Below are 11,018 nucleotides of genomic sequence, written 5' to 3'. Positions count from 1 at the left end.
GATCTCATCATTTTAACAGAGCGGCACTCCTGCCACTAATACTGAAGTGCGGCATTCGTGCCATATACATAATTTGGCGAGTCACGCCTAAATGACAATTCTGCGTATCCTTTCATCTGACATCCTTTCTTTGCCCTATTGATACCATGTCCTACCAAACCCCATACAACATGCGTCTATCTTGTACAACAGTGTCCTCGAACCAGATTCAAATGAATCAGTCTGGAACGGTGGAATTTCCGATTACACTATTTTAGGGGGGTGTTCCAGTGTTAGAATATGTCAAGTTCAAAATCATGGCAAATGCCGATTTCAAAAACGGTAACTTTTTCGATTTTCAGGTAGGTTTTCGATAAGATTCTTGATGAATAAGTATATATATTTACATATATACAAGTCGATTGTATACATATTTATACATATATGTGCAGGCCCGACTAAAGGGAGGGGCTGTTTCCCAACGGACCCGGATTTTTCCTTAAATTTAGTTGGAAGATAAAAATTATAAAATTTCGTTAAATTTGATTATTTAATATTCACATAACTTTTATAATATCCAATAAATGCGAAAGCGCATGCCAAGATACACATGCAAGTGTGGTAAGGTCATTTCCGTGCAAGTCAAAACAACCGCCAATCTGGCCTAATGTGAAACATAGAAAGGTTCCGAAGTCAACATATTTTGTCTCAATGTTGTTATCGTAATGATTTTCCCATGGTTAATCAAACATTTTGAGCTCGAAATTGTAAAGCGATCTTCATAGAGATTCGAGATTATTTACAACAGGGGAAAATCAGAAATCAATAGAAGACGAGTTTCTTGCATACAGTCCATCTGAGCTTAAAGGAACGCATTTTACTAAAGCAATAAAAACTATTTTACGCGTTCACTTGATCCGTACAACAGTATAGCAAAACAAATTCTGCCTTTAGACGAAGTTTTTCTATAAAAAAAAAAAACAATTTTCACGAAAATTCCTGGTATTTTTCAAAAACACTGAATAAGGATGCGATGATGACGTTGGAAATTCGTTTAAATATTTTAAAAAACATTTAGGGTTAGAGGGGGGAGGGGGGGGCGTCCCATATTTAGTACCGGCCCGGACGATAGTACAAGTTTTTATTATGAAGTGAAAAAAACTAACTAATAAAAGAACACCTATAAAATAATAAGTGTTTATAGTTAATTTTTTTGAAGCCAGATAAAAATAGGCCGTTATAAGTGGACCAAAAGTTGGCTATTGTAGTAGACGACTACGGAATTCCCTACAGGCTATACATGTATGTATATACATATCAAGCCCTAACCGCCAAAATAACGTAAGCGACATTTTTTTAATTTTTTTTTATGCAGAACTGCAATTGGATGCTCTAGGAATATTTCTGCGTCAAAAAGAAATTTTTAAGAAAATGTCGCTTACGTTATTTTAGCGGTTCGAGCTCGATATTTAAAAAATTACTCATATAATGTCTTATTTATACTATGCTTAAAAGCGAAATATCGGCTGAAAATCGGAAAAGTTACCGTTTTTGAAATCGGCACTTGCCACGATTTTGAACTTCACGCATTCTAACTCGGGAACACCCCTCCAAAATATTATAATCGGAAATTCCATCGTTCCCGACCAATTCAGTTGAATCTGGTTCAAGGACACCGTGTAATATATTTTACTAGTGTATTAAAACTGAAAGCTAAAGACCTAGTGCGTTTTTGACCATGCGATTGCTCGTGCAAAAAAAAACTATACCCCATAAAAGTTTTCTGTTAATAACTTTAAATGCTTAACAATATTAACCTTCCGCCATCGGAATATGATGTACCCCTTCCGCCAATTTTAAACGCAATTCTACGATATATTCCAGTGTTTGTACAGTGGTCGAAAAAATTACAGCCGCACCACATATTGACAAGTTTTAACTTATTATTTTTTTAATGTTATTAAATTTCAGTAATTTTTTATAAAAATATAGTTCATTCCTTAACAAAATCCGTCTAAATCCAAGTTTCAAACTTTGTGTAATATTAAAAAAATATATATATTCAACAAAAAATTCGAGCTCTTTAATTAGATTTCTTAGAAAGGTTTTGAGTATGCAGTTTTATAGCCCATTGAATTCAAGTAGAACATAATGCCAGTTTCAAATGGCTTAAAATTACCCTTGATTTTTAATTTTACTGAATTTGTTACGGTTTTCTTCCATATAAAAATAAATTGTGTTTATTTGTGAGACGAAAAATTCTAAAAAAACCTACTTTAATTTTTAGCTATTTGAAACTTGCACTTTATTCTACTAGAATTCAATGAGCTACAAAACTGCATACTCAAAATATTTCCAAGAAATCTAATTAAAAAGCTCAAAATTTTTGCGAAAGTTTGTTAAATTTTTTAATATTGCACAAAGTTTGAAACTTGGATTTACACTAAATAATAAAAAAATAAATAAATTGTTAAAACTTCTGTTGCAGCTATAATTTTTTCGACCACTGTATATCGTGAATATTTTGTACATTAATCCTAAGGCGCCGAACGCCGCCGCCGCCGCCGCCGCGCCGATGTGTCCATGACTCGGCGGCGGCGAGTGAAAAATGACAAAAAACGGCGGCGGCGGCGGCGTGGCTCGGCGGCGTATACCATAGTACATGTAAATGCATGTGTGTGCACCTTTCTATTAATATCGTTGAATTATTTTAATATCTATTGCAAACTTTTATTCAGACAGGACTAAAAAGTAGAAAATAAATAATATAAAAAAAACTTTTTAATATACAACGCTTTTATAAATGGACTAAAAAGTAGAAAATAATATTTCTCAGTCCCATAGAATTTGTTTTGATAACTTTTGATTTTGAAATTTTAGCAAAAGTCATTATAAACAATCTATGAAATTGAAAATGAAAAGCGTGGGGCGCATGTATTACACTTGAATTGATATGAAAAGTAATGTACATATGTATGTATGTATGTGGGTATATGAATAACGACCGCTTAAAATCGATTTCAAAGTTCTACTTTCGCTGTAGAAATTTTAGGTCTCAGTTATGTAGTTTGACTATTGTCAACGAAATCGAATGCTTTGTAAGTGAAGTGACTTGTGGACCACTTGAGGTATAGGTGGACCAGTTGGTAACCACTTTGGGCCCAGTTGGTAACTAGTTCGTGGGTCCAGTTGGTAACCAGTCGGGGACCAGTCCGGGAACCAGTTGGGAACCAGTTTGGGACTAGCCCGAAACTACTTACCTTCGGACCAGTTGGGGCCCAGTTGGTCTTTTTAAACTCCTGTGGCCGTTTTAAGGGTAATTCTTGGGCTCCTGCACTGCCGCTCGGGGTTTCTGCCTTCTACGGTGGTAATTTTGGACCGGGTTGCCTGTTTTGGCGGATTGTTGTGCTGTGTGCCGCGTATTACGTGTACCGGGTACCACTTTCTCGAGCGAATTGCTCTGGGGAACCTGTTGTGTAAGTTGCTGGCTTTTTGGCTAGACTTTGAGGAGGGTTTATACACGCATATCGGCGGAAATAGACGACACGCCATTTCTTTAAATAAAATTAATTGGTGCTCGTTTGTATGTACATACATATGTAAATGCATGTGTGTGCACCTTTTTATTAATATCGTTGAATTATTTTAATATCTATTGCGAAATTTTATTCAGACAGGACTAAAAAGTAGAAAATAAATAATATAAAAAAAACTTTTTAATATACAACGCTTTTATAAATGGACTAAAAAGTAGAAAATAATACTTCTCAGTCCCATAGAATTTGTTTTGATAACTTTTGATTTTGAAATTTTAGCAAAAGTCATTATAAACAATCTATGAAATTGAAAATGAAAAGCGTGGGGCGCATGTAATACACTTGAATTGATATGAAAGGTAATATATGAATGTATGTATGTGGGTATATGAATAACGACCGCTTAAAATCGATTTCAAAGTTCTACTTTCGATGTAGAAATTTTAGGTCTACGTTATGTAGTTTGACTACTGTCAATTAAATCGAATGCTTTGTATTGCATGCGCTCCACGTTTTTCATTTTCCATTTCATAGATTGTTTATAATGACCCTTGCTAAAATTTCAAAATCTAAAGTTATCAAAACAAATTCTATGGGACTGAGAAGTATTATTTTCTACTTTTTAGTCCATTTATAAAAGCGTTGTATATTAAAAAGTTTTTTTTATATTATTTATTTATTTTTTATTAAGCTTTGACAATGACAGCGTCATCTTGAGGTATGGATGGCTAGGAAGCTTTGTTTAGTTGAATATAAATAAATGTGTTTAAAGAACGAGATTTTATTGAATTGTTTATGCATTTTGAAAATAAAAATTGCATATCATTAAAAATGTAATTCACAAACCATTATTTATTGTAAAGATTCTGGTTAAAAATTTAAATAAATTAATTCTTAATTTCATATCAGACAAAGTATTAGTCGCTTTACTAGGCTTACGAATCAATAATATTTTGCGTTTCAAAAAAGTACTTTCTCTTCTTATTACAGCCCTCTCTATAACTTATTAAACACACACCAAATAAAACAGTCAGCAAAATGGTGAAAGCGCTTTGCATAGAGTTCGATGATAATAAAGTGCCCTACATCGATTTGGGTACTGGAATTATTCGCATGGAAAAAGAGGAAGCGCCAGAGTGGGCGTTGGAGAAAGCCCGCCAGGAATTACGTGAAGTGCCCGAAATAATGCAACCGGCCATTAAGAAGCTGCGTGAGCTGATACAAGGTAAGTGTGTGCGTAGCAAAAGTAAGGTGAAAGCTTGCGTGAAAGCTGTTGTGAATTGCTTTCTTACTTACCACTTTTATTTATTTTATATTCCATTTTTCACAAAACCAGAAGAAAAACATCTGAAGTTGCCACTTGATGATGAATATATCAAAATGTTCCTGCGACCAACCCATTACTATCCAGAATCAGCGATGAAGAGGGTAAGTTGGAGTGGGTAGATATCTACGCTAAAGCTGCACAGGCGCAGCAGGATCCACAGCTTTAAGCTTGGCGTAAATGTCGGTGATATTGTGTAAGCGCCAAATATGTATATACATAAATAGGGTGATTCAATAAGATCGCAGATATTCACAATAGGGCCTTTGTTTCATGCGATAACTTCCGTTCACCGTATCAGCGTTACCGGCATAATTTTCAAAGAAACACGGCTCGATGACTCTGCCAGCGCAAAAATCACACCAAATAGTGACTTGTTGTGGGTGCATAGCTTTTTTTTTGCAGTGGGTACAGTTTTGCTTGTTAACGTATCCGTTTAGAATTTCGTCGGGATCAATGTTTGGATCACTTTTACACATTGTTCAACTGAGTATGACTCCATGACTAAGTTTGCCAACTCCTGTAGTACCACTTGTCTGAAAGAAATACAACTTTTAAATATCAGAAATAATTGCTGTCAAAGATCTGCATCACCTTTGTAGCGCCCTATGTATTAATTTATACCACAATAAAGCTCATAGGGTTTTTCAATCTTCCTTGTTTGTCGCGTGGACAAAGTACCTTAACTACTGGGAAATATTTGCGCTACCTACTTTTGTCTAGTATCTTCAGATGGCATTTTAGTTATCGTCCGATGAGGAAGGACACATTTTTGAGCAGCACTTAGGCTGGGTGTAGCACTAGTCCAAGATACCAATCAATTTACTCCGAACGACGGTGATTAAGTAATCACTCTCTACGCTATGGAATTCTTCGCCCGATCGAATTTTATTAAAAATTTCTGGAATGCAACACTATAGGAAAGAAGGTTAGATCATATCAGGGAAACATACATATGGGGTCAAGATTAAAGACATATTAGAGGTGGTGTGACCTAACCTTAGGTCATTGGCGCTGCCCTCATCCACCACTGAAAAGAAGAATTCTAAGGCCGCTAAGGGCCCATTGTGATACCATAATAAGCATTCCTCCCTAACGAAGTGAAACTCAACTAGAATTGAAGAAAATAGTGACGAAACTAATGTCGACATACTTTTGCCAAAGCAGGGCAGTGTCACAGATAATGTTCTACAATTTTTTTTACTCTACACCGCGGCAGCAAAGACAGAAATCATTCAATTGTCGCGGGAATAAGGTAGTGAGGACTAAGGTAGTGATCGAAAGTCGAAAGAGTGAGTTAAACTTTCTGGCATCTAATTTATGATAGTGTTTTCGAGCTATTCTGTTCCCAGGCAGACCATCTTCTACTGTTCGAAAAAGTTATTTTCCAGTTTGAATTTACAAGATGATAGCCAGAGAGGTTAAAGCCATTACCAGTTCCTATGCAATGATATTTTGTATTATATATATGGGTATGGGTATGGGTATACCTCTTTGACGTTTAATTTAGAGTATGATGGCACTCTATGACTAATCTTGCAGAGAATTTGTCACAGACAAGTGCTTTCATAGCTGCCTGACTGCCAGAGAAGACAACTACTACAAGATAGGAGTCGATCAGTCACCTTCCAGCTTCGTTGATTTCAGTTAGCTGCGGGAAGACTGAGGTTGAGTGAGAGCTCTTGAGAGTATAACTCAACCCCTACCTTGAAGTCTTTGGAGCCATAGGTGTTTATGGCTACAAGTGGTCAAAATACAGTTTCCAAAGCCCTCGACCCATTCGCCCCTAGAGAAGGTTCTCGTATGGAAAGATTTGTTTGTCTGGGCACCTAAATTTTACATTAAGTTCCTCCTGGAGTGTCCGTACCTCGTATCCATTAATTTTTATACACGCGTTTAATGTAAAAACGAGAAACCAAATCGATCATATTGTGATAGACGGAAGACACGCTTCCAGTGTTTTAGACGTACTTACACTCCGAGGTCCACACATCTACTCGGGCAACTGTCCTGTTGCAGCCAAGATACGCACCCGCCTCCGTGCAGCAAATAATGTGCCCCCACTCGACTCTCACACCTGACTTCTGAGAGCTGATACGATGAGGAATGTCAACAAGCTGCAGAGAAAAAAGATGCTGCCTACAGGGCCACTCTGCAAACGATCACAACGCGAGCCATGTGGGACCGTTGTAGGGAATTAAAGAAGGAATCGAAACGTATTTGCCGCCATCAGATCTGCAAATTTGTAATTAAAGGACAGGTTCTTCGCAATTGCTTGGCATATGTAACAGACAACACCCAGATTGCTCTACTTCGATGCCCGTCAACATAGAAAATCTCTGCTCAATCGCAATAGATACGAGATTCTTATTGCATGAGGCGGCCTTACCGGAACTGCTTTATATGCGTAAATGAAGCTAAAATTACTTAAGCGAAATCTCCAGCTCTTTGAGGATCGAAATGAAGATCTAAAAATTGATTCCTTCTGGAACTTTTACACTGATTTCCCCTTAAAACCAATTTGTCTGACATCTAATTTCATAAGTTTTCTTGAAGGGTCTTTGAAGTTACAAATATTTAGCTTCCTAAATCGTAAATACCTAATGGTGATTTCATTTCTACCAAAAAATGTCGCCTTTTGATTGCCTCTTTCTCTTTTCGTGTTCGATTCTAAATTAAAGGCAAGTGGTGAGAAAATTTTGTGTTCGTTTCTTAAAATGTCACGCTCTTGTAAGGCAAAAAAGGCACATTCTCTGCCCTTTGAAGCTATGTCAGGGTAGATGGTTGCCCTAAAAGTCAGATAGTTACTTAAAACAACAATATTATGAAATGCGTGAGCTAGACAAGGACAAGAAGGCAAAAACATGCCCTTTTCCAGTGTTGAGTGTAACATCAAACACATTTTGCACCGCGGAAGGGCAACATTTTTTGGTAGAACCGAAATCACCATAATACATTTTATTTTGGAGTTGTAGGCCATTTTGGGATGCCTTTACCTTTACTATCTATAGAGCTTTACCACACTGGCAGTCTCTCATTAGAAAATATTTATATAGAATGAACTCTCTCAAGTACTTCGATCGATTGCGGCACAAGTAGAAAAAAATGTAAGAGCATTCATCAGTTTAACCTCTCACATTCACCTCAATGATTTTGAGCTAAGTAGTCTATACCCGGTTTTAGAGGACCTCCCACTGGATATTTCACAGGGCACTGCTTCCTTCGCTATCACCCCAGTAAGATTAATTAATCTTTCAGACATTAACGTATGTCGCTTCTCTCAGCTAGGCGAGAAACGCCAGAATATATTCTCTGTGTATGTGTTGCGCTCGCCAGACAAAGATTCACTCACCTAGAAATGTAGGTGACGTCACATCTAACCCTTAATTAGGCTCATAAAGAAAATCACATAATTAGTCGCACAAATACAAAAACGAAGTGTGTATTATCAAAAATATTAAAGTACTCTATAAAAAATAAAAAAATAAAAAAATAAAAACTTACCTCCGCCAAAAAATTTTACGTAAGTGGTCGCATGGGGTCGGGACTTAAGAGAGTAACGACACATGTGTACACGCCGGTGTTCTGGCCGTGACTAATTTACGTACCCCACCGGGAGTTAGGAAGCTAGAAAGCACTCCAAGACATTTCTTTTTCAATTTGAAATGGCCTTGACCCCATGTGCCTAATTAAGGGTTAATCCATTTGAAATAAAAAACACACGGAAGTGCAAGGCTACATTAAAAGCTAAAAGTAAGTCAAAACAAATCCAGCATTCTAGCCTATAGACCGATATGAATATTTCCGTATTTCTTTTAATGATATTTATATGACAACCGACTTTTCTTTTCTCACTTAGCTCAAAAATTTCTATCACATGAAGGCGAAATATGGTGCTCCCTGTGAGAATATTATACCTGGTAAGCTGCGAAATGTTTTTGAGGAAGATTTGTTATCGCTATTTCCCAACCGAGATCAACATGGACGTCGCATACTTGCCATCGAAGCTGGAAGTGAGTAAAAGATAAAATTGTTTACATATAAAAAAAATGATTATTTATACTTCTTATTTGACAATTCAATCGTTTGTTGCTTTGGACCGAGACCAAAAAAAATATTTCTGCTTTAATCCAAGATCCTAATCTTCTGATGGGATAAATATTTTGTATTTTCAAAAACAGTTCCTTAAATTTTAAATTTAAATCGCGTCTACTTCGATCCGTTTGGTCTCAAGGCTTAACCTTTTTGAATAAAAATAGAACTAGAAACTCCTTTTTTATTCCACAGAAAAGTGGAAACCCTCACGCGCCCCGCTGATCGATCTTTTCCGCACCATACAATTGACGGTAAGTGGCTCTGCTTGCTTGCAAGTGATTATCGAAAGAGTTGTTTTGTTAACTCTTAACTTCCCTTCCCCTCCAACTAGGTCTTGGGCTCCATGGCCGAACCATTATCGCAGATTTGTGGTGCTATAGTCATTATCGATATGGAGGGCCTACCAATGAGCCATGTAATGCAATTTACGCCCTCCTTTGCCGCCATGCTGCTCGACTATGTGCAAGAATGCATTTGTATGCGACTGAAAGCGGTGCATATAGTGAATAATTCGTATATATTCAATATCCTATTCGCCATTTTCAAGCCGTTCATACGCGAGAAGCTGCGAAAGCGGGTAAGAAAGTGATAAAAAAAAGAATGTTTATGTGCCACAAACTGGAGCTAGTAAAACTGAAAATTAAAATCGCAAATAAAGTTTGATAAAAATTTGCTAGTTTTACGCGGAAAGCACTGTTCTGTAGTAATTCAAATGCGGTTTCTTTGTTTCAGATATTCTTCCATGGCAAGGACTGGAAGTCGCTGACGTCGCACATCGATAAGAATGCGTTGCCTGCGAAATATGGCGGCACTGGCACTTGGGATTTGCCTGCCGGCAAGCTGTTAGGCGATTTCTTCGAATGCTACTCAGCTGATTATGAATGTGAGACGCAATTTAATAGCAGTTGATTTTGCATAATATTTTTTTATTTTATTTACTTTTATCTCATTTCCAGTGGCGGACACGTATGGCTTCACAGAGGACTATCAAATGAAAAAGTAGTGCAGTGCAATAACCTTTTCACCTACATTCATTCGTACATACATAAATATTTACATAGAATTAATTTAAAATAAATTTTGGTACTAGTTTAAATCGTTGCCTATGTAAATATAATTAGCAATTTGTATTCATGTGGCTTAATATTTTTACATAAATTTATGTAGATAACTAATGTGATATTCTTTAGTTAAACTATATACACTTAGAGGTATTGTGTGTGAATATTTTATGAAAAAAAAATTCAATAATGCTTGCCGATATGCACCATTTTGCCTACAAAAAAAAAAAACAAAAAAAAAACCGTAAACGTACAGTATGATTTCTAAAAGATGTTAAAATTATAGTGCTTCGTTAAAAGCTAAGACTTGTGGTGATGTTTGTAAAATATCGAAAATAAAAAAATTTACATATGTACATATAGTAAGAGCGAAAACCAGTATTTGAAATAAGCATGACGTGGTCTAAGGTCGGTGTTATGCAGACAAACTTAGTTTGGCAAACAATATGGCGGCTTGCTCAGTTTGGTGAGAGGTGGTTACACCGAGTTTGGTGCAGAGTTGCATATTAATAATGGGTTTGTATCTATTGGCAACTCTCTATTGACATTTTGTAAGTATCAATTATCAAGCACAAAAAAGCGTTAAAAATGGATAACGAAATACACAATTTTATATGCATATTAAATCAATACGCAAGTAGTGTTATTTTTTGGACAGAAAACCACAGAAATTTTATAAGGAGTGCGGTAAGAGTCATCGAAACTTTATTGGAGTTTGGAGATTTTAGACGTTCCAGATTTTGTCGTGCAATTATTTGGCGTCGCACTAGAAACTCTGAAGGATCATATGCATTTCTTCATAGGCACCTTATAAATGAAGATTTGTGGTCATTCAAGAATTACGTCAGAATGACTGATGCGCAATTTGACCAAATCTTAAATTTGATTAGGCCCGACATAGAAAAATGCATAACAAATGCTGGAAATACCATTTCGCCGGAGGAACAGTTGGCAGTTGCTCTTCGGTATTTAGCGACTGGTGAAACATATCGCAGTTTAGCATATCAAACTAGACTGTCTCAT

The 11,018-nt window shown here is 36.5% G+C and overlaps 1 protein-coding gene across 1 annotated transcript; it reads left to right on the top strand.

Moving 5' to 3' along the window:
* The first annotated feature begins 4,504 nt into the window (after positions 1-4,504).
* LOC118740723 (alpha-tocopherol transfer protein-like) lies at positions 4,505-10,360 on the top strand. The gene is made up of 7 exons (XM_036472372.1): positions 4,505-4,740; positions 4,852-4,943; positions 8,699-8,852; positions 9,127-9,185; positions 9,266-9,511; positions 9,667-9,817; positions 9,891-10,360. Exons 1-7 carry the CDS (start codon positions 4,554-4,556, stop codon positions 9,935-9,937), a joined length of 936 nt encoding a protein of 311 aa, XP_036328265.1. The 5' UTR covers positions 4,505-4,553; the 3' UTR covers positions 9,938-10,360.
* The last annotated feature ends 658 nt before the right edge of the window (positions 10,361-11,018 follow it).

This window comes from Rhagoletis pomonella, unplaced genomic scaffold, assembly GCF_013731165.1.
Source record: "Rhagoletis pomonella isolate Grant_MI unplaced genomic scaffold, Rhpom_1.0 Rhpom_scaffold_00006, whole genome shotgun sequence".
Taxonomy (NCBI): domain Eukaryota; kingdom Metazoa; phylum Arthropoda; class Insecta; order Diptera; family Tephritidae; genus Rhagoletis; species Rhagoletis pomonella.
This window is presented reverse-complemented; position numbering and strand designations above follow the sequence as displayed.

Coding starts and splice junctions, on each gene's coding strand:
- LOC118740723 (XM_036472372.1), top strand. CDS start 4,554: ATGGTGAAAGCGCTTTGCATAGAGTTCGATGATAATAAAGTGCCCTAC. Junction 4,944..8,698: donor CAGAATCAGCGATGAAGAGG/GTAAGTTGGAGT, acceptor TTTCTCACTTAG/CTCAAAAATTTCTATCACAT. Junction 9,186..9,265: donor TCCGCACCATACAATTGACG/GTAAGTGGCTCT, acceptor CCCTCCAACTAG/GTCTTGGGCTCCATGGCCGA.